At 45.3% G+C, this 21,732-nt stretch overlaps 1 protein-coding gene across 3 annotated transcripts in view; it reads left to right on the top strand.

Moving 5' to 3' along the window:
• Nucleotides 1–21,732, top strand: part of LOC135904083 (high affinity cAMP-specific and IBMX-insensitive 3',5'-cyclic phosphodiesterase 8B-like) — a 333,636-nt gene that overhangs the window by 243,511 nt on the left and 68,393 nt on the right. Inside the window, exon 1 of one of the 3 annotated variants that reach the window (XM_065434687.2) lies at nucleotides 18,253–18,498. The exons of the other annotated variants lie outside the window; for them this stretch is intronic. Coding sequence (XP_065290759.1) covers nucleotides 18,328–18,498 — 171 coding nt within the window. The 5' untranslated portion in view covers nucleotides 18,253–18,327. Of the gene's footprint in view, nucleotides 1–18,252; nucleotides 18,499–21,732 lie in introns of those variants that run through there. 3 annotated transcript variants of the gene reach the window in all.

Here is a 21,732-nt window from a genome sequence, read left to right as displayed (position 1 = left end):
TGGTTCTGGCACGTATCACAACCGGAACATGCTGAATGTGAAAGTGGAGATCAATTGACGAGCTTGTAATCGTTCGTAAGCTACGAACTTGCACCCCGGTACATTTTATTTAGTACCTTGTTCTCCAGAGAACATTTTCAGGCTTGTTTGGCTACATGCTTTCGCTTTAAAAAATAATTTTCAATCACACGGCGCCGCATGGCGCCCTTGTCATTGTACTAAATACTCACGCCTACTCTCAAGTCAAGTTGCTTAATAGGTAGCCAACTTACCTCTCCTTATGTAACAGCGCGAAAAAATAAGGAAGGGACGGTGATGGAGACACAATGAAACGAGCTCTTTTCACTATGTCTCTATTGTCGTCCATTCCTTTTTTTAGCACTGTTAGATAAGTTTCAATGAGCCAATTAGCCCAGCAAGCAACCATTACCTCACCTGCACTCAACATGTCAAAGTGCCACGATCGGGAAATTATTTACCGCAAGAAGAAAGTTGTGGGCTTGCTGCTAAGTTTCTTGTCATCTATTCTGCTATAGAATTGAGTCGTACTGATAAAAACAAATATTTTAATCTTTCCTCTATGTCCAGACGATAGCAGTAGCCATGTATTGAACTTTCGGGAAAGCTTCACGATGCTTTCATTGCTCCCGCTTACGGTGCCGAAGATGGGCGACTTGCCGGCCGATGCATAAGTGCTGGCCTGTTAGTGACTGATTTTTCTTTCATTCGAGTGGTGTCACAGATTCGTATTTACGTGTGTTTACTCGCCGCTGTGCCTTTTACACTGCTTAAATGCTTCGATATTAGACGCAAATAAATAAATAAATAAATAAATAAATACGATGGAAACCTAAGCCTATCCGATGCAGCTGCGCAAGACTTCAGCAAGGCAGATGGTTATTGGCCAAGAAAATAAGCAATAGCTGAGCATCCTTTCAGAAAGCATGTCAGCTCTATCGTAGCGCAGGAGAACCACTTACCCGCAAATATTAGAATGCTAAAACCATGGTCGAGAACCCGTTAATGTCTCAGAGGCAGTGTTGCTGGCATTTAGACAGGTGCAGCCGTGAGTATTCATCAAGCGCGACGTGAGACAGGCTTTTCTCATCGAGCGCTGGTTGGCACATTCAATGCGACATCTTCTACCACACTTCGATTTCTTTCCGAGTGTCCATTTTTTTTTTTTTTTTGCGACGCGCCACTTTTATAGAAGGGCATTTTTGTGCCTACTTTTTGCCTTCAGCGCGCGTCGCGCTGCTTTTTGTGCATAGTGGACTACAACCGGTGTAAACTGGTTTGCCGAGCGGATACGAAAAATAAAAAAAAGAAAGCAGCAGAGTAGAAACGCAAGAACAAGTGAACTCGGCGCTCTCCTGTTTACGAAGCAATAGGAAAGCAAAAAAAGAAAAAAAAAGGAAAAAGACGGCGGCGAATGTTCTGCTCGGAACGGGTGCCTCGAAGTGCAACAGCCTGAACCAAATGTAACGGAAGGAAGCCCACGCAAAGGGAAATCGAAGGAGCCGCCTATATAGCCAGCGGTGAATGCAGGCACTGCAACAGGCCGTACGCTTTATTTCGCTACCTGCGTCGTTTCTTGCAGGAGCTCTCGACCGAGCACGTCGTAACCCCGCCCCTACTTGGCCGGGCCAACATTTTACGTCTGCGGAGTCCTTTGTGGGGGATTGCGCGCACTGGTACTGGAAGCGAGCGCAGGCAGACCGTGTGGCCTTCCGTGTGCGCGACTAAACATAACTATGGGCGAATTCCGCAATACGAGTGATTGCACACTTTTCCTGCAAGATATGCAATCGAGAGCTACCTAAACTGCGTCTGCAGAGATAAAACATCGCTTTTGAAAGCCAATTGTTTCGAAAGTATATCGTGTAGAACAAAAATTCATATTACTCAATGCTTTTTTTTTTGCGAACAACACTCATGTTATCGATATTTCAACGCTGACGAATCCGTCATAGATTCTCAATGACGCAACTGGTTAGCGCACGGTACTTAATTCCTCATATTGTTTGTTTAAGTAACTTCAGAGCGCAGTCGCATGCTTTCTGTTTGGCTCTGAGGAATTTTACAGAATACCAGAATATAACCCTCGATCTCGTATACCATGTCTTTGCCCCGGCACACACGTTTAACGGGACTCGCGTCAGCGCATGGCAGGCAGTTCGATCTGTAAAAGAGGTTTCTGGGGAAGTCCCCCATCAAAGAGTGATCGCAGCTACGTGCTAATTTTGTGCGCAATTAGCTGCAGTATTGATAAGTGATTTTTCTTTCAATTGTTTGTCCCAATGCACTTGCTCTATCCTTCACCTCGTGCCTTGACTACGCGCTGACCTTTTTGTACTATAGAAGCGTTTTGTGGTTCGCGGCTTCCCGCCAGCTTTGTGTCAAAATATGTAACGTAACTAACGTAACTCCTGAAAAGATTTGAATCAAGGTGTCCTCAGCGTTCAACACTCCCGAATTTAATACAGTTGTTTTTAGAACGCTCATCACGGAACTAGTTATAGCAACGAACCATAACACCAAGTCGGCGCAATAACCAAGTGCCTCGCTAGCTCCCGTTGTTAACTGTGGAGCCAACCCTTAAAAAAGTTGATTTAGACTGCCTGTTGACCGTCTACGCATCGTTATGGTAAAATTTGCTTATACACTTTCTTTAAACAATAGTCGGTAAAAAGGTAGGCCAATAAGTATGTAAAGAGTCTATAAATATTCTATAGATCCTGATGCACAGACGTTCAATTGACAATCGTCGATAAAAGTGTAAGGTCTTCAAAAGACTGTCTATAGAGCAATCTACGTACATTTCCCTGTAGACATTGTATAGACTCAGTGGATAAAAAAATGTAAGAACATAAGTCATTAGATAGTCTATAGAATTTGTGTATGAATACCCTGTTGACCTTATAGACAGATATTCATGGACTTTCTAAAAGCACTCTATAAAAAAATTCGGAGGAGAAATTTTGTTTCAGTGGCACTTTACATATTTTTATTCGGCAGAATGAAAAAGCCGCAATGTATTTGGCAGTGCCCCGTCGTGAGCTGAATTTTCCGATTTAGGCCTATACATATTGCAACCGGGAAAAAAGAATTATCCGGGTCCCACGCACTGTGGGAATCCATGTAAGCGAAGCTTTCTGTGGAGTTTGCTGTAATTTACGATAATTAACGGTGATATGTTGACGGCGCATGTTTAATTTCTTAAACATTTGTCCACCCGCCGTGGTTGCTCAGTGGCTATGGTGTTGGGCTGCTGAGCACGAGGTCGCGGGATCGAATCCCGGCCACGGCGGCCGCATTTCGATGGGGGCGAAATGCGAAAACACCCGTGTGCTTAGATTTAGGTGCACGTTAAAGAACCCCAGGTGGTCAAAATTTCCGGAGTCCTCCACTACGGCGTGCCTCATAATCAGAAAGTGGTTTTGGCACGTAAAACTCCAAATATTATATTATTAAACATTTGTCCCACACGAGACTGGTGAGTTGTCGTTAAACGTTACCTTGCGTGCACCACTGCTGCCTGTATGCGTAGTACACAGAACACACAGTGGGAACTGTTTACTTGAGGCGTTGTTGTCCGCCATCCTACTTAGCCTCTGAGAACGCTGAGTATATTTATTGCCTCACATGGCACATCGCATCGTGACTTAAGTATTAAACTTTAATTAAATTATTGCGCTTTACGCGCCAAAACCACAATTGGATTATGAGTCACGCCGTATTGGCGAATACGGATTCACCAATACGGCGAATCCGTATTCACCAATACGGATTCGCCGTATGGGTGAATCCAGAGTCCGCCGTATTGGCGGACTCTGGATTAATTTTGAAACCGTGGTGTTCTTTAACGTTTCCCTAAATCAGAATGCACGAGCGTTTCTTTTATTTCGCCCCCGTGGAAATGGGGCTGCCGCGGTCGAGCTCAAACGCGCGACCTTGTGCAATGCCACAGCCGCAAGGCTGCCGTGGCTCGTACATAAGTGTTGATTTGACGTATGCCCGATTTTGTAGTGTTGCCTGGATCGCATACGGGGCGCTTTAATGCGGCTCTGCTTCTGCACGCCCTGCGTAAGTTGTCCGCTTGTCAAACTTGCATGGTGTTTATTTTTCAGAAATCGCAGAGACGTATATACCGGTAACGTGCCGCGAACTTAAGTTTATCCCGTTTTACCGCAATCGCTGTCGTGTCTTCACGTCACATTATCCTTATTTTGTTTTTATTTTTCCTATATCTAAAGCTTCAGTGAAGTTAGACTCTTCACACTATTTAAATGAGTTTCACATTTATAAAGTTATAGTTGCTAAAAATTGGAGCTGTTAATCTGTTGCTTTCGCGATAACCTTTTCACTTAGCCTGTGTTGTGATTTTTCGGGCCTGAAAACAATATTTATTTGAAGTGTGAAACAACCCGAAAGTACAGTGGTAACCAGCATAGATTTAGCTAAGTATTGAGTCTCAAGGTTCGCTCGGCGGCTCCATGCCGAACAACTTGCAAAATGAAGCCAGTCTTGTTCTGCGCTGTTCTCACGATCGGTCGCATTTATTTACGCTGGGTTAATGACTACAGTGAGATGGTCGAGCATTGCGTGCAATCGCTCAGACCTCAGACGAACATTGTTCTCCTATTCGATAAGTTGGCCTCTGTACAGCGTAGCAATGGCACGCGTTAAAGTTCAAGTAGGCTGGAGCTATCGCACTTCGTATACGTGCGAAATAATGACTTTGCGGTTTCCATACCGTAATAAAATGTGCGGTACATTTGCTTAGCTTTCGCAAGCTCACAACTCGCGTGCAGCGGGCGTACTCGCTATATATCTGAGTGCTCGTACCACTCTTGCGCATTCCGCCACGAGCTACGTCGCTGCCCTTTCCACCCTTCTGCCTCTGCTTTGCTCGTGCCCCCCCCTCCACCCCCACCCCCCCCCCCCCCCCCGTTGTGCACGCTGTTGTCGCGATTGCTGTGATCCCGCTAAAAGCTTTCCCAGCGTGTCGCCGCGGTGAACGCAGCGTGTGGTGATGATTGCGCCAACTCCTCTCGGCTCCTTCGCGTGCAGTGGGGCTTTCGACCCTTCCTTCGATGGAAAACAAATGCGTGAAAAGCAAGGGATGGATTCGCCGACGAATTAAGTGCAGGTTGCTATGACAACCCCTCATCGGAACGAATGACGAACCGGTGCCCTGGACGGCCTCCATTGCTTACAGCCCGCGTATGGCGCTGTCGTCCAGCCTCTTGCTCCAAATGCAGGCGGAATGCGTTTCTCTGTCATCGAGTGCCCCTTTCTCAGGCGCGCCCCGCACATCCGTCCGATTCTCGTTCGCGGCGTTCGCCCTTCGACTTTCTTTCTTTCTTATTAAATAAGAGATGCTGTCGGCGAACGGATAAAACCGCCATCCATAGCAAACGGAATATCTTCCTTGTTATTATGACATTGTTATTTCAGTGCCTTCTCGCGAGCAGATGGTGACTCAAAACGCTGTCACTGTGTTTAGCTTGCGAATTCGTAGTGTTAGAAGTGTTTCTGGCGTGGCTGTCATTCCAGAGCACGATTTTCAATGAGTTCCGTTCGTGGATGTTGATTTTGAGAGTTTGTATCCCCCGCCTCAGAACGAAAATTGGTTTGTCACGCGCAGGCGCAAGCTAAGAGGACTAAGTTGTTAAGGCGACAACGACTTATGCTGAGAGGCACTTTCCATTTGTACCCCTCTAACAAGTTTTTGGTTAGAGTGAGTTAAACGCGTATATTCGCAAACTCTTCGTCTTGGTTCCTGCCCATTTTTGTCCTAGCGCAATATGGCGTTGTTTCAGTCGACATTCTGTACTCACTATGAAGCAATGCCAATCACTTATGGAGTGCGCAGACTATAGATACTTACTCAAATATTTGCAGCGCTTTCGGTACCTTGGCATCAAGATTTTATTGAGCAAGGGGTCATGCAAGATTTACTTTTATACTTCCAGCTGCGCGTAACGAATGAACATATAATTTTCACACAGTATGTCATAATAGTTGCGGAAACCCGCAAGGTGGAGAGAAGCAATTAACGAAGGGAAAATGAGACGTCCACCCATAGCTACGATTGAATGGACGTCTCATTTCCTTTTATTTGACATGGTATCTTACAAAATGATGAGATTGTGTTTTCTCGTTTTGTGTCTCTTTCAAGTTTTTATCAGTGCTTTCTTACATTTCAGAATCGCTCAAGCCTTTCCACCAAGTTGTCAGATATGAGAGCCACGGTGCCTTTCAGTCACCCTTCAATACTATACATGCCTTTTCCGATCTAGTCCTTGCTGTTCAGTATTTTCATATAAGGAGGAGCATTAAAGAGCTTAAGTTGGAATACAGGCACTGCCTAAGAGAACTTGAAGAACTCCGTTATCAAGCTCTGAAGCTGCTATCCCCAATTTTTCTTGAGACCAACGCAATGTTCTTTTGCCCCGCGCGAGCAACGAAAGGCGTGCGCTACCGTTGATGCTATTCTTTCTTGCATACATTGGCTATAACAGCACTCAAAGCACTTAGTAACTAGCTGTGAAAGAGAAAGAAATTATATAGGAAATAACTCCGACAGAGAAGTGGGAAAGTTGGTATACGTATATTACTAGAGCAGGACCTCTGTGTAGCCTCTTTCTTCTTCTTTTTCTGTGTTGTCATCCTGTCGCGCTGCTCCAATCTTGAACTAAAAATATAGTAAGCGGTGTTTTTTAAGACTAGCGCGCGGCCCAATCAGTCTGCTAGTGACACCGCCAGTACTCGACGAAGGGACCGACGCAGCATATAGGCTAGAAATCAAGTTTGCCTCATACCGCACACTCGGCCTGCCATCGCTGAGTCTTCCGTGCCATTTTGACAACGTCCTCTCGACAGTACAATACCCATTAAGAACACCATCAAGAAAGGTTGCTGACAACTGGGCCACTTCAGATGGGTCGCGCCGCCAGTCAGGGGCGACGTTTATCGGAATTATCCATTCTTTGCAGCGTGCTTCAGCAATAGAAGAAAGGCGCGGATTTTGACGCCAGCTTCTTTCCATCTTCGCTTGAACAGCAGATACCAGCAGCCCGCTCGCCGTAACACACCACTGCTGCAACTGCTGCCCTCACCAAGTCCACTCGGTGACGATGTTGGAGCAGGCTAGCAACCGCCACCTAAAGGAGCAAAATGCCTGCATGATGTTCAGAACGAAGAGGACAGAAATGCAAAAATTGAACATATACGAAGAAGGAAAAGAAGGAGAAAAGAAAGAGCAAGATTACAAAGATACAAAGTCCAAGTTCTGGGGGAGTTTGTGCACGATCAACTAAGGCGAAACCCACAGAATTAAACAGACACACACGAACAAGGAGTACACAGGACGAATGCTGGCGTCCTGTGTATACCTAGTTGTTGTCTGCGTTTCATTTGCTCGTTTTCGCATTAGTTGACGAAAGTAAAGCAATGGCAAAGGATAGAGAGCGGCAGTAGGAACAGAAAAAAAAACAGAAAAAACATTCAGGAACAGAGAAGTAGGTCGCACTAATGAGAAAGAGAATATTTTAAAGAATAACAAAGGACTGGTACCTTGCAAAAAAAGAATGCGCTACAAACGGAAAACCCGGGGCCCTATAACGTAAAACTATTCGAATATGTTTTTATTCCAATCTCCTGACGTCAAATTTGCGTAACCGCCGACGCAAGCATCGGGCGGTGACCCGAAGGGATGTCTAAACAGACCAATCAAATGCTCTCCTCGTTTATAGCAAGTCGCCTTTGTTTGCTTCAAAAACGAGTAACATTGCCCACACTGAACAGCTTGTCTTATTTAATTGGCTGACAAGAAGCGAGGAGCACGCTCAAGTGGAGAGGGATTTGATGGGGCCGAGCCAGTGCACTGAAAATCGATAACCGAATGAAGAAGGTAGTGCCGGCGTCTGTGATTGGTCCGCTTTCCCTTACTTAGTTTGCAGTGGCTGGTCGAAAATAGCGGCGGCATGCAACGGAAGGTTAAGAATGTCGATAAAACGGATCCTCAGCAAAGAAGAGTTGGCATAGCGAGGTGGTAAACGTGCCGAAAATGCTCGAAAACGCTGCACGGCGTTTGCGCTGCACGGCGCAAAAGGTTTTATTGCGTTTGAATAGCTGCGCTGGCTCTTCCGAGGCCTGACGCGTCACGACTTCGCCGTAAGCGCGTCAGGTGCGAGGAGGTTACGTGGCTCGGTGCTCTCGCAGGTGGTTGTTAGGCAACGCGAGGCGGTGCGGTGCACAGCTGGGCTGAGTTTTCTGGTAACGCTCCACACCGGAACCACAAGCTTAAACCGCTCCGCTGTTAAAAGAAAAACGTTTTAGTCAAAAGGGAAGTTAGTGAAGCGCAAAGGCCTTCAACGTGCAGTTGTGCTCTACTACTCATAATACGGTACGACGGAGAAAATTGTCTTGACAGCATATTACGAACCACGTGACACGCATCCCATTGACAAGACGGAGGAAGCAGAAAACTGGAACGGAGACACTAGTGTACAGCGCCAGGGGAGCGGTGCACGAAAGTGGCCGGAATTCGGCGGTCGCGGACGCTCCAGAATGCAGGGAACGCGGATGGGTGCATTAGCTAATGAAGCTGGAAGTCTCGCGAACCTCTAAAGGAAGCGGACACGACGAGATTGTATGCGCTCCCTAATCGCGTTGATTAGAAAAAGAAAAGAAAAAGAATGACGACTTTGAAAACGGTGGTTTCAATTTCGTGTCAGTGCGAGGAGTTAACGCGTCACAGGCGAGATACACAGGAGGAGAGAGGCATATATTATTCAATTACATGAAGCCGGAGAAATAGGCTGGAGTGAGCTGGCTTTTTCCCGCTAAGAGCTAAAAAGAACTGCGAAAAGCTAGAAAAAGTTACAAGATCACTTCAATTGGAGTGACAATTAAGCAGTTTTAGCAAACTACTATATGCCACCAAGAGCAACAAAAATAAGAAATTCCAACACTTCCAGAAGCCAGTTAAACTATGCCGTCCAGGGGTAATGCACCAATGGCCCTGAAGTCCCACTGGAGTTCTTCACAGAAGTCATTGACATGCATTTCAGATTCCCACACTGATGGCGGGAAGGACCGCGTAGAGGCAGGACTTTAAGTTTGTTTAAGTAGGTGAGTGAATGAATAAAGATCTTTAATAACCACTAAATGAACAAATAAAAAGGGGTATTTTTAAAGAATGAAAGAAAATGAAAATAAAGATGAAAATAAATTAAATAGATAATAAATAACAAGTTATATGAGTAATGTATTATTTTGAAGGTATATATGCAGTAATTTGACGAGAAGTGATTGATTACTAAAAGAAAAAATGTGGGCAAAAGTATTTTTTCGTATTTTGTGCTGAAACTGTCGCGCCACTGCATATCAGTGTGACACCATGCATTTAAAGTTATTTTCTTTTATTTGGGCTGTTTTAACGCAGACAAAGTATTCATTACTTGCTATGATGAGTCACTCGCTCCTTTAGAAAGCAATGCAATCCTTCATTATGCATGAAGAGCTAACGTACCTGAGCAGAACTGTGTCACAATTTATGACGCCATGCAACGCTTGTCCAAGAACTTCAACGTGGCCTCGCCGCCCTTCATTCGTCTTATTACAGCTTATTGTATTGTTACTCTTTGGTGTATCTTTATGAACAGCTTTGTGTGGGAATGCTGTGTACAATCTGCGGTAAACATTGCAAATTGTGTGTAGTTTGTTTCCTGTATGTGCGCACGCAAGACACGATGCTTTGTGAACGCGCTTAACTTGCTATCTCCGGGCACCGCGTCCGTTTCCTTCGTGTCTGCTGTTTCTTTCAACATTGAATGGCCTGAGAACAGGTCATTGTTGAAAGGAAACCTGCTTGTGGTGTCGTGCAATACTGAAGGAATGGCATTCGTTTGTCATTTGACCGTTAAGTGTATAGAACACGACGGCGCCTTTTGATCATGGTATATTGGCGGCGACAGATGGCGGAGTCGCCGTCTGTCGCAAACTCCTCGCTTGCGTAGTATGAGGGATAACGCGACACGCTCCTCATGGATCTGGCTGTCGACGCTCAATACCGACACCACGCGAGAGCCCTCCTGGCCGTCAGCACATGCTGTAAAACGCTGGATCATGTGCTTACTAAGGACCTAAGAGAACTTATTGGAGAGCCCAATATAAGGGCCAATCAACAACATGGTTTTAGGCGGGGCTTCTCTACCGTGACCGTTTTAACTGAAGTAACACACTTCATTAACCGAATCGTTGACGCTAGAGGGCAGGTTGATATTATTTTTCTTGAATTTAGGAAAGCATTCGACAAAATAACGCATCCCAAGTTCTTGCGTAAACTTAGCACGAGATTGTGGAATGTTACTCTCATCAAGTGGATTGCAGCCTATTTGACAAAGAGAGAGCACGTGGTTTGCATCCCAGGCGCCACAAGTACGAGACGAGCGGTATGCTCGGGGGTTCCCCAGGGCTCTGTCATAGGGCCACTATTCTTCGCACTTCATGTTAATGATGAGTAGCGGTTTCTCGCCGGACATTTTTATTAGGCATTGTGAGGATGATACAGTTACATACTCAAAGGTGGATTCTATCTATGATCAGGAAATACTTAATGAACACTAGGCGATGATAGGCTGCTGGTGACAAAAAATTGGAAATGGAATTGAACCCTAGCAAAACCATTTTTATGCCAATTACCCGAAAAAAACAAGCCCCTGTAATTTCATTACAGGATTCATGACGAACCGCTCTGCGGTGTGACAGAATATAAATACCTGGATGTTCACGTCGCAGATAACTTGAGCTGGGGTGGCCACATAGATTATATCTGTGATAAGTCACGAAAGAAGCTGTGTATGCTTCGTCGTAAGCTTGTGAATGCGACAACTGAAGCCATACTTTTAGCGTATAAAACTGCTGTTCTGCCGTTGGTGGAATACACATGTCCGATATGGGAACCATACACACAAAAAAAACATCGCGAAATGTGAACAGCTACAAAACAGGACTTTAGGACTTATTTTTAACTCATTCCATCGAACGCAGTTGATAACAAGGCTGAGGACACAAGCAGAAATTCTGACTGTGCAGCAAAGAATGAACGTCAACAGCCTCAAATTCTTTTTCCAGATATTGCATGGCAAATATCAAACTGAAATAGCGAAAGCGTTAGTTGTGGACACATCACATTCGCGCACAAAGCATGGTAAGCACATAAAGCATTTAAAGCACAATACAGAGTCCTTTAAACATTAGTGTATTGTGTAAGCTATCGATACATGAACTAAATTACCGAATGATGTTGCACTATGTAATGATGTTAAAATATTTGACAGGGCTTTGTTGAGCGAAATTACCTATTGTACTTAAAACCAGTTCTAAATATTGAAATCGGAATTGATATACTCAAATGTACTTTCTTGCTCACTTGTGTTCTGCTGAGTTGTGCTAATATGTTCATTATACGATAGCATTTTGCTTGTATTTGTGGTCAAATTCATAACGCCTGCATTTGTGCCCAACACAGCGACTCCTTTTTTCGCATGTATGCTAACAGTATGGATAAATAAAAAAATAAAAATATATATCTGTAAGTACTCTCAAAACGACAGTTTTTTTTTTTTTTTACTTTAAGAATACAGCAAATTCTCCGTTCTACGAACGTCGGCTTAACGAATATTTCAGAATAACGAGCCTTTGCAAAATTCCCGTTGGTTATCCTGTCCACTCTATGTAAAAAATATTTCAGATGAATGTATTTCTGAATATCGAATATTTCAGTGGAACGAACTTGATCAGTGGACCCGGGCTCATTTTTGAAATCAGTTTAACGAAGTTTTGCGCTCTGCAGCGCTGGCGTAGCCGATGCTCGTCTTGCAAATCGCCCCTCCGGCAGCGTAACGGTAACACCGGCTACAGTTAGAAACTGTTGACATAAATCCTGCCTTTCCCCTCTGAGCGGGGAAAGCGAGCAAGAGGAACGGCGCAATGAGGTGATCGACCCCGGGCTGTGGACAGAGGGCTATTACCAGCTGGACATTGACAGAAACACTTCGTTTGAAGACTACGTGCAGTGCGACAGTGAGCTCGTTACCTGTACTGGACTATCATATCTGGAAATTGTTTGCAGTGTTTGTCCCAAAGAAGAAGAGTGGGACGAGGAAGATGCATTGGCAGGGGCACATTCAAATCCTGTAACTCTAGCCGAGGCTGTAGGATGCGTTGGAAAGTTGCGAGACTTCGTGCCTCAGCGACAAGCTCTGCCAGAGGAAATGCGCAAAAACATACTCTTTGGGCACCCTTGTTACTTCTTGCGCTTTAAGAGCACCAGTGCAAATTAAAATTAGATTTTTCTTTTTCAAAATGAAATAGCCAGCAACATAACTGTTACGCACTTCGTGTATATTGATTTACATAACTCCATAAATTGCATTTCACACTTTTGACTCAATGTCTGCTGTGCCTTGTGCTGTTCGATATTCTAGTGAATATTCAGTTTAGTGAACTTTCAGTTAGATGAACTATTTCCTTGGGTCCCTTGAAGTTTTGTGACTGTGATAATCTTGGGCAAACAGGAAGCACAGAATAGTTCACAGACGCTATCTCTTTACCGAATACGTGCAGTGCTGGAGCCCCGACGCCCTAACGGTAGTGCTTCCTGCGCACCCGAGTTGTAGCCAATAGCATGCTTGCCGGTTCTAAGTAAGTTTCGCGATCCATGCTTCACGCAGCTTCTTGTGTTGCGGGTACGTGTGAAGGCTAACACCGGGCTCCGTTGCGTACGTCCGGCACTGCGGCACAGAGCAGTAGCCTACATGTAGGACGCCTTCAAAAGCAGCGACTACCTATTATATTGCTTTCAAATGTTGTCAAGCAGATACCCGACGTAAGAAAACCTCCCGACTTAATCAGAACCGTAACGCAGGTGGTACTTAAAGCTATCGTTTTCAGCTCGCTTCGGCGCTTCCGAAGCAGTCGACGCGGCCACTGTGTCCGCGTGATCCCTCCTACACGTCACGCCGACGGCGGCGCCAGCTTTTCCTGTGGGGGAGCTCGCCCCCAATACGCTGCAAGACTGCGTTTTGTAAAAACGTAGCGCGAGAAGCATTTCGGCCAAGCACAATAAAAGCACGCAGGCACGTTCTTGTTCTACCTTTTCTACCTTACTTCTTTCTTACAGCGAAGCTGTCTATTGCTAGGATCTGGAAAAAGAATTTCTGACATATTGACGAAAACAAATCGTGACGTGGGCTGATCATGGTGATAGTGTAGAAAGTGTTTAATGGCACATGCCCCTGTGGGTTCGATGCATATCGAAACATCAGTGTATATGTATAAAGTAAAAAAAATTGAAAAGTAAAAGAAATATAAAAACAAAAACTGTAAATAAGAAAAAAAGAGGATAAAAGGAATTGAAGAATACAAAAAAATGAAAAGACGGAACTAAAGAGCTTATGATGTTGACAAAAACAATGCGCCGGAGCGATGAACGCTGTTTTCCCAAACGCTACTCTATGACGATGCATGTCAAAACGTCAGTGTATTTGTATGAAGTAAAAAAAGAAAGAAAATAACAAGAAAGAAAAAAGAAAAATATAAAACAAAAAGACGGAACGAACAACGAAGTTATGTGTTTGTGCCTTTATTCAGCCAATATAGCTTGGCCACCACAGGAACCTAATATAGCTATTGAGTAATACAGATTCGCTGGTCTTCCATCTTCATATAGTGGAAGCGCTCTGAATTCGTTTCCTTGTAAGGCACGCTAAACTAGGCATAAGCGCCATCTATCCTAAGCGACACACACACACACGTGTGTGTGTCCTTAACAGTGCGAGTTTTTGTTTTGTCAGTTTTCTATTTGAACATGCTTATCATTACGGGCACATTTTCCCTTGTAACGAACAGCAAGATCGTTGCGTGCGTATAGCACGCAAACGCACACAAACTCGTGCAAATGTTCCGGGCCTTCTCTGCAATGCTCTGCGTTCTGCGCTTTTCTGAACGAATGTCAGCGGAAATGCTCAACGCATCTACAGTGGTGGCTTACTGCTTGAGAAAACGTGTCTGACGTCGGCAGAGCAAAACAGAAGGTACCAGGTCGCCGTCAGCATGACTCGGGCGCGCATACGTTCAACTACATTTCTGTCGTTGTTCCGAGTGTTGCTGACGCTGCAGCCGTGCACCGCGGTGGCGAGTAACGTATTCTCTAACAGCGTTTTCAAACATTTCGAATGTACTAATACTTGCCCAAATCATGTCAGTGGCTTTTCTTTTTAGACCCGATCGCGGGGCTTCGCTAAAGGAACCATCTCCAAAGAAAGCAGTAACAGTAGAAAAGTCCGCAAAAGCGATTGAAATATTTGCCGCAGACCTTTCTGGCAACATTTTCGTTCCCTCGTATCGTCCCAAAGGATTTGACGTCCGGCTCCTTACGTCCACTGGCTTCACCGTCCCTTCGAGCCGTCCTTTCCTCACGAGTTTCTTTCTTTACTTTTTTTTCTTTTTTTTTCTTTTTTGCTTCAGAAGGAACATGCTTCAGGGATTCGCAGTTTACCAGCATGCCCGAAGAGAACGCATTTTTTTTCTTATCAATTTTGCGAAATTTTGTGCTGGTTGGACGTCTGAGTATCGATTTAGAGTTTTGTCTGACCACTTCTATTTCTATATTTTCCAGCCCCTTTACTATCGACTGTGAGTGCGATGAAAGACGCGCCCGTGCAACGCTCCTCGAAAATGTCGGTGCAGACTACCTGCACAACCTACGACTTCGTAGAAATAAACACGAAACTGAATGCGAGATTCACACGGACCTACTAGCGGCGGGTGCTGCAGAATTTTGCGATTGTATTTCATTGGTCTCACTTTTTTTTTTTTTACTGAGAATGAAAAAAGAGTGACATGTGCCATCATGGCGATGTAGTTGGTGCTCCTTGCCTTGCTGCCTTCTGTTTGTTTATTATTTCTCAAGGAAGTTATCCACGACGTTCGAGCCTAAAGGGAATTCAGTAAAAACCAACGCAACAAAAAACTGAAGTGACAAACGTCAAGCCAGCGAGCGTTGCAATTTACCTTCTTTAGCCTTCACACCGTGGGATAGAGTTTCTTCTGAATGTGAGTGTTAACTTAGATGGCGTTCCTTTTTATTTCTTGTTTCGATTTTGTTTTTTCTGCTGAAGTCAGCTGTAAACATGTGGCCTGCCCCCCCCCCCCCCCCCCTCAAAACAAGTTTATTACGTCTTAATGAATATTTCTTATAAGACGCACGGACAATAATTCTCTGGACGAAATGCACAACCCATACCTAGATAAGCGTAATCACTAGACAATTATACGAAAGAAAAAATCTCGTAATTACGATAATGACATTGCCGGTATTTCTGCGAATGAATGTCATAGAATTTTTCTCGCATGAATGCATAGTATGGTTTTTTTTTCTCTAAAAGTTGCAGCAGACCTGAGTCAGGTTTCATTAACCTCCTACTCCGTATTAGGGAAAGGGGAACAAAGTGACCAGCGACGAAGAATAAAATATGGTGCTTGTGCACAGATAAAAATACGAGTTCTAAAGTAGTGAGTCCAGTCAGATGTCACATCTCAGTTTGGAAAAAAGCAAATAACATCAAAGCAGCTATCTTTGTTCTGCGTTACGACGGTTTGTTGTTGAGTAGTCGAAATTAATCAATTAAATTCTGAGGTATTACATGCCAAAACGACTATCTAATGAGAGTCACCGTAGTGGAGGACTCCGGTTTAGTTCTTGCCTACTGGGCTTCTTTGACGTCCGTCTTAATTAAGTAGACGAATGTTTATTTACACTCTGCCCCTCATCAGAATGTGGCCGTCGAGACCGGTATCGGACCCGCGACCTTGAGGCCAGCAGCGCGACGCCATAGCCACGGCGCTTCCGTCGCGGGTGTGTGTGGTCCAGGAAAGGCCGATCATGAAAAAATTCTTGTCACTGCGATTTGAGAGACCAAGACGGCTTTACGAGCGCAAATATCCGTATTTGGCCATTATATGCGTGTTTGTATTTGTCTCGGTAGAGTCGGGTCCTTCTGGTGGCACCTATTTAAGAAAGAGAGGACTTGCTGTACGAGCAGAGGTACCTCCTATGTTGAATTCCAATGGCAGATCGCGAGCGCTCGGCCAGATCACGAACGCAGCGCGTCGTTTCGACGGAGATCGCTCTCGTCAAATCTGCGAAAGGAATGCGTGCGCTCCCGCGGGGGCACTTAGTACAGGGAAATCAAGTGAGAGGGCGCTAGACTAGAGGTGGATCGGCTAGGCCTCATCATCACCACCACCATAGCCTGGATCATCCTGGCATACCGTGCGTTCGTTTTTCTTCCGTGTAGGGAGAATCATCACTTGACTTGGGAACTTTTAGTGTCTGAGTTGGAGCTGTCAATATTGAGGCGCAGGAACAAAAACGCACGGCTCGACGTAGCTACAGTGGCTACTGTAACGTAGCGTCCATGTTTTCCACGTCGTCCATAGCTGCCCGCGACCGGAAACAGGCGACCATGACAGGAAGCAGAGGCTGGTGAAGGAAATACGTCACGCGGACTTCAGGTCAAATCTGCCGATTTCGGCGGAGCAAGTAATTTTGCTCCGCAGAGTGATCTGGAATCGGTGGCTGCTCCCAATCTGCCATTGGAACACACAACTCACGCTCTCATTCTTTCATTGGAATAGGATTGCTCCATAAAGAGCATAAAAACTTGATCTGGATCTACATTGGAATTCAACATTATAGTAGATATGCACAGCTGGAAAAGCAGTGGCAACTTTTACTCTGAAAGAACACTTAACGAAAGCGGGTTCACTGCGAGTTAAGTACGCATGCACCGAATCAGTTGGTTTCGACTAAAGACGCGCCTTATCCAATCGCAGCACTGACTATAAGTGTTAAAGAAGGTTATTGCAACATAAACAGCCTACACTATGCTCCCCGATATGTCAGTCGGTGTTTTCTTCGCATTATCGCATTCTAAATTCAGTACTATATATGTTACACTTGTTGCACCGTCACGGTTCCATTCCGTAGAGTTTTCATACGGTATTACTTGAAAGAAATTGAGTGATACGAGCAGTACATTTTTTTTTCTAGGCGTTACTTGGTCATCTAAAGGATAGTGTTTCGCATTTCAACTGGTATTATTAATCGATTTCAAAAGATATAGTCAATACAAAGAGAGAAAATAAAGTAGGGAGGGGCCTTCCTCCGTGTGCTCTTTCTCGTAAATAAGGGCGAAACAATACCACACTTCATTTTATCTTGTCGCCGCATTACTGCTGAAGAAAAAATAATTTTGGAATTACCTCATCGAAGGCTTGGCCTCAACTTAAACAGAACCTGTTATTATTTCGTTTGGTGCCTCTACTCTGGGATTCAGCCACATGGATGCTTGCTGCGCTGCCCAGGAATTTTTTTAACCGGATGCCCTAATTAATTTGTAACTATATTACTTTTTTTTGCGTATTTTTCAACGAATTTTTTATTCTTACGGCTACTATGACTTCAACTTTAACATGCAATTTCACCTTTCAAGAGCACTTACTTCATAGCACCCCTGAAAATTTATTTCTGACTATAACATTAATAATTGTAACTTTATTATAACTTATGATGGAGTATTGGCCATTTTTTACACATGTGCCACGGACAACAAGAAGAATACCGGAATGGGCACAGCACCTGCCTACTCTTCGGGATGAAGGGAACAGAAAGATGTAACTGTAACATAGCAAGGGGGAAATCAGCTTGAAGAATTGCAGCTCCGGCACAGACGCACACTTAACGTGAATACAGCCCTCTGGAGGCAGCCATCTCTCCGTGGTGTGCATACTGTGGTCCATACATAGGAGTCAACGCTATGGAAGCTACGCAAGAAGTTCGGTCAAGAAAAGCTATCACTCCGCGCGTTCCGTCCACGCTTCGCTGCGCGCCAACAGGGTTTGCTCGCGCGATCATGCACGGGAGGCTCCTCGCGACGGGTCGCAAATAAAAATTATCTAAAACAACGCGTTCGCAGTCGTGTACCACAGCTTGTTTTTAAGAAAACAAACTTGTTTCGTTCAATACTGAGCCTATTTAAAAAACAACAATTGCGCGTAACTGCGGTCAGAAAACATCGAACTATATCCAAGTGCGAACGAAGCCACTTCAAGAAGTCTCTCTAGCCTCCACAGCGTTGACTGCTACTTATGGAACGGAGTACAAGCAGCGCGTGCAAAAGCGTGTTCGAAGAAGGCAAAGAAGAGCGTACAGCCCCGCCGAGCGTTGACTCGTCGCTTTCTCTGTGCGAAATGGAACCGGAGGCGAGCCATGGCTCGCAGGGTGTTCACAACGACGTGGCGAGCCCCTGTGCTGCCGACGACCGTGACGAGAAGGCGTCGAACAACGGCGACAGCCTCAACCACCGGTCCTATTACTTCAGCGCAGTGCTTGCCCACATGCCGCACCTGCTCTTCCGAAAGGTAACACGGGGCATGTCACCGCAGCTGCTTCGTCACGTGGTTTTTCTTAGTTCCTTGCTCAATTTCGGGTCGTTGGCGTCGGCAGGGCCCGCACAGGAGACCGTGGGCGCGCGCGAGGAAGACCGTCGGGCGCGTGCCAGCAGGTGGAAGCGCACGGGACGATTCCATCACTGAGAGAGGACAGTTCGGTCAATGATCGCTACAAAACCACCAGATGGGGTTGCATTGTGTCCAAACCGAATACGCGATTCAGGTGATTGACGCTAGGAATTTCCTGCAGTCGCAGGGGCGTGCATATTTCGCTTAAAATGTTCGTAAAAAAGATTTTCCCTTACTGCTGCACTGCTCTTGTTCAAATTACGCAGAAAGCTGGCATTTTGAAGTCTACGTCATTCAGTGTAACTCCTAACTGGCACAGTTAATTGCCTGGTCTTTAAGAAAAAATGCAAAGTTGCCTTTGTTTATGGGGATGCAAGCTGCTGCTGAAACGGCGCTAGCATAAACTTGTTTCGCCTCCTGCAGGCACATGCAGGAAGCAGCTGTACAGAGAGGGTTACCACGTGTTCCAGAGAAGCGGGCAACGCGTGGCAACCGTCCCTGAACGGCTACTTTCTGCAGCTGCTGGCAGGCGGTGACACAAGTTTGTGGCAGCGCCGTCTTTGCAGCAGCCATTTTTCACATAGACGAAAGCAGTTTCTCATTACTTTCTTTGAAAAACAGGCAAGTTCCTGTGCCATGTGCTACACTGAACGAAGTAGGCTCCAAGATGTAATCTTTTTGTAAAATTTCAGCGAGAACAGGGCAGCGGTAAAGGGAAATTTTTTTTCGAACATATTAAGCGAAATGTGTGTGTCTGTAAAGATTGTTTGCATTGAGCTCCCTCCCTGCTCCTGCACCCTTTATGTTCATTCTAACGATTCTATAGTATGGCTCCCTTGTCGCGTTTTACTTGTCACGAACAAGTTTAGCAGTGTTATGGGTCTCGTATGTAGCAGACACATGCGCTGACTTAGACATGTTTATTACACGAGTAACGTTCTCGTGGATGTATTGAATTGTGCAACTTCAGTAGCTCGTGCTTGGGAAAAAAGATAAAGCATTTTCTTTGTATATTTAGACCTTGCCATACTGCAAGAGCTGTCAGTGCGTCGTGTGACATCGATTCCACAATTAATTTAACCAAAAAAATATCTTCGAACACGTATCTTTCGGCCAGTGGCGTCGTGTAACGACCAGTAAGAATAATAACAGTGCCGATGTTAACTGCGCTTGGTCGGGCGGTTCTTGTAAAGTGTTGGCGTCTCCTGCCAAGTGTTGGCTTCTCCGCAAAGCAGCGTAGCCAGTTTTGACCACGTGATGGCGCTCGGCAAAACCGTTAAGCAACTCTCTCCCTAACGGCAGCCGATATGGTAGCTCTACGTATCACTAAAATCAATGAACCTTTACGCATCACTAAAGTACCTGGATGCCAGCGCGGCAATTTAGGCACCCTATGCATCACGGCACGCTGAACACACCGAACACCGTGACCATAGAGTTTCATACAGTAATTATTGTAGGAAGCTCTATGACCGTGACACCGTCTGTTCCTGCCAAGGAGGTTCTCTTGCCAGGCGTTCCCTATTGACGGCGCATGTCTTGCACGCTCGCGGAGTGTAAGAAAGCCTCCAGAGACTCAGAGTGCGTTAGGTTGCAAACGTCAACGCTATGATCAATCGCCTCGTGGCCGAACACGTCGATAGCGGCCGCTGTTTCTAGAGACGTGGTGTGCGTTTTGTCTAATAAAAAAAACAGAAATCGAGTAGGTTGCTTGGGAGACGCAGCCTCGGTGGTGTACGTGAAACATCTCGTGCATGCTGCAGAAGGTGTATGAGTATAGGGTTCAGAAATGGCGTTACCAAATACACCTTACGTTTATTCACGCATTGCAAAGCTTACATGCCCCACCTATGTTACAGCTATATTGGTGGTCTTGTGGTCTTATTTTGGAATCGTGCTCCTTCCTATTCGTAGCGTTCCTGCTTGTTTTGCAGAGCTACTTGTTTGGGCACTATGCGGTAAAGAAACGAACCCTCCTATTGGAGGCGCCCTAGAATGCGCTGAAGGCCGTATACCCTGAGGTGCTCGAGCCCGGCGCACTCGTTGATGGTCGGGCTCATTCGCTTGCTTCGATCTCTTGCACTTGCGTTCCCTGTGAAGGCGGACACCTTCCGTCGTTGTCAAAGGGGTTGGATATCCCTCTGCATGGCTGACTGAGGCTCCTTACGCCATTCTAGACTCTGCGTGACTAACGCGGGAACGCCGTAACCGAGCAAGCGTGAAATTTCTGCAACAGATTGCACATCTGTACGCCTTATCATTCGTGATGAGCACCGTTGTGACTTTGACCAATTGACCTACTATGGCATAGTGAGCTCTTTGAAACGTGATTCTCGCTGCTAGGATATACAAACGTAATACTGAGCTACGCCTCTCTGAATGTCGTGCGCGAGAATAAATTTAGTTCCGACTGCGTCACGTGTGGCGTGACAACGACACCATCTGTGCGCGCGACAATTGCTTGATCGAGTAATTAACTGCTCCTTTCCTTTAAGTAACGATACCAAAGCAAGGTGCGCGGGTATGAATACGGCTGCAAAAATATTTGCGATAAGAGTATAATATTTTGTTGCGTACGATTTTACCAAGCGGCGCTTTCTAACCAATTTTAAGTACGCTTCACTTTGGAAACGCCAAAGAGAAGTGCACACACTGTCAACACTACGCTCATTCACTTCGAGACAGAACACGCAGATTAAGCCCACTGTATCGTGGAAGTTCTGCCGAAGCGCATCCTTTGCATTTAAATGTCATGGAGGAAGCATGACCTTCACACCGCCCAGCGATTAGACGAGTTCGAGATCGAGAGCGAGAACGTCAAACTACAGATAACGCTTGAGCATTCGCATTACACACTCGTAACCGTCCTGTGCATTTTCAATCTTAGCGGTTGACACCGCGTTCAGAGTAGCCAGATGCCCCAGACACCGTCACGTAGGTATCTTAAGAGGAAGCTAAATACATGGGAGCCGAGAAGTTGTTTTGGTCGGCTTCCACTGCACCAAATTCGATTAGGTGTGTTGCTTTTTTACCGATTATCTGGAGCACATTTCCTGTTAAGGCAAAACTTTTAACAAGAATGGTTAAATATAGCAAATATTTAAAAAACTCAAATATCAAGTTTATCTGCAACTT

Source organism: Dermacentor albipictus, chromosome 1, assembly GCF_038994185.2.
Source record: "Dermacentor albipictus isolate Rhodes 1998 colony chromosome 1, USDA_Dalb.pri_finalv2, whole genome shotgun sequence".
Taxonomy (NCBI): domain Eukaryota; kingdom Metazoa; phylum Arthropoda; class Arachnida; order Ixodida; family Ixodidae; genus Dermacentor; species Dermacentor albipictus.
The sequence above is the reverse complement of the archived record's forward strand: the minus strand, read 5'-3'. Positions and strand labels throughout refer to the sequence as shown.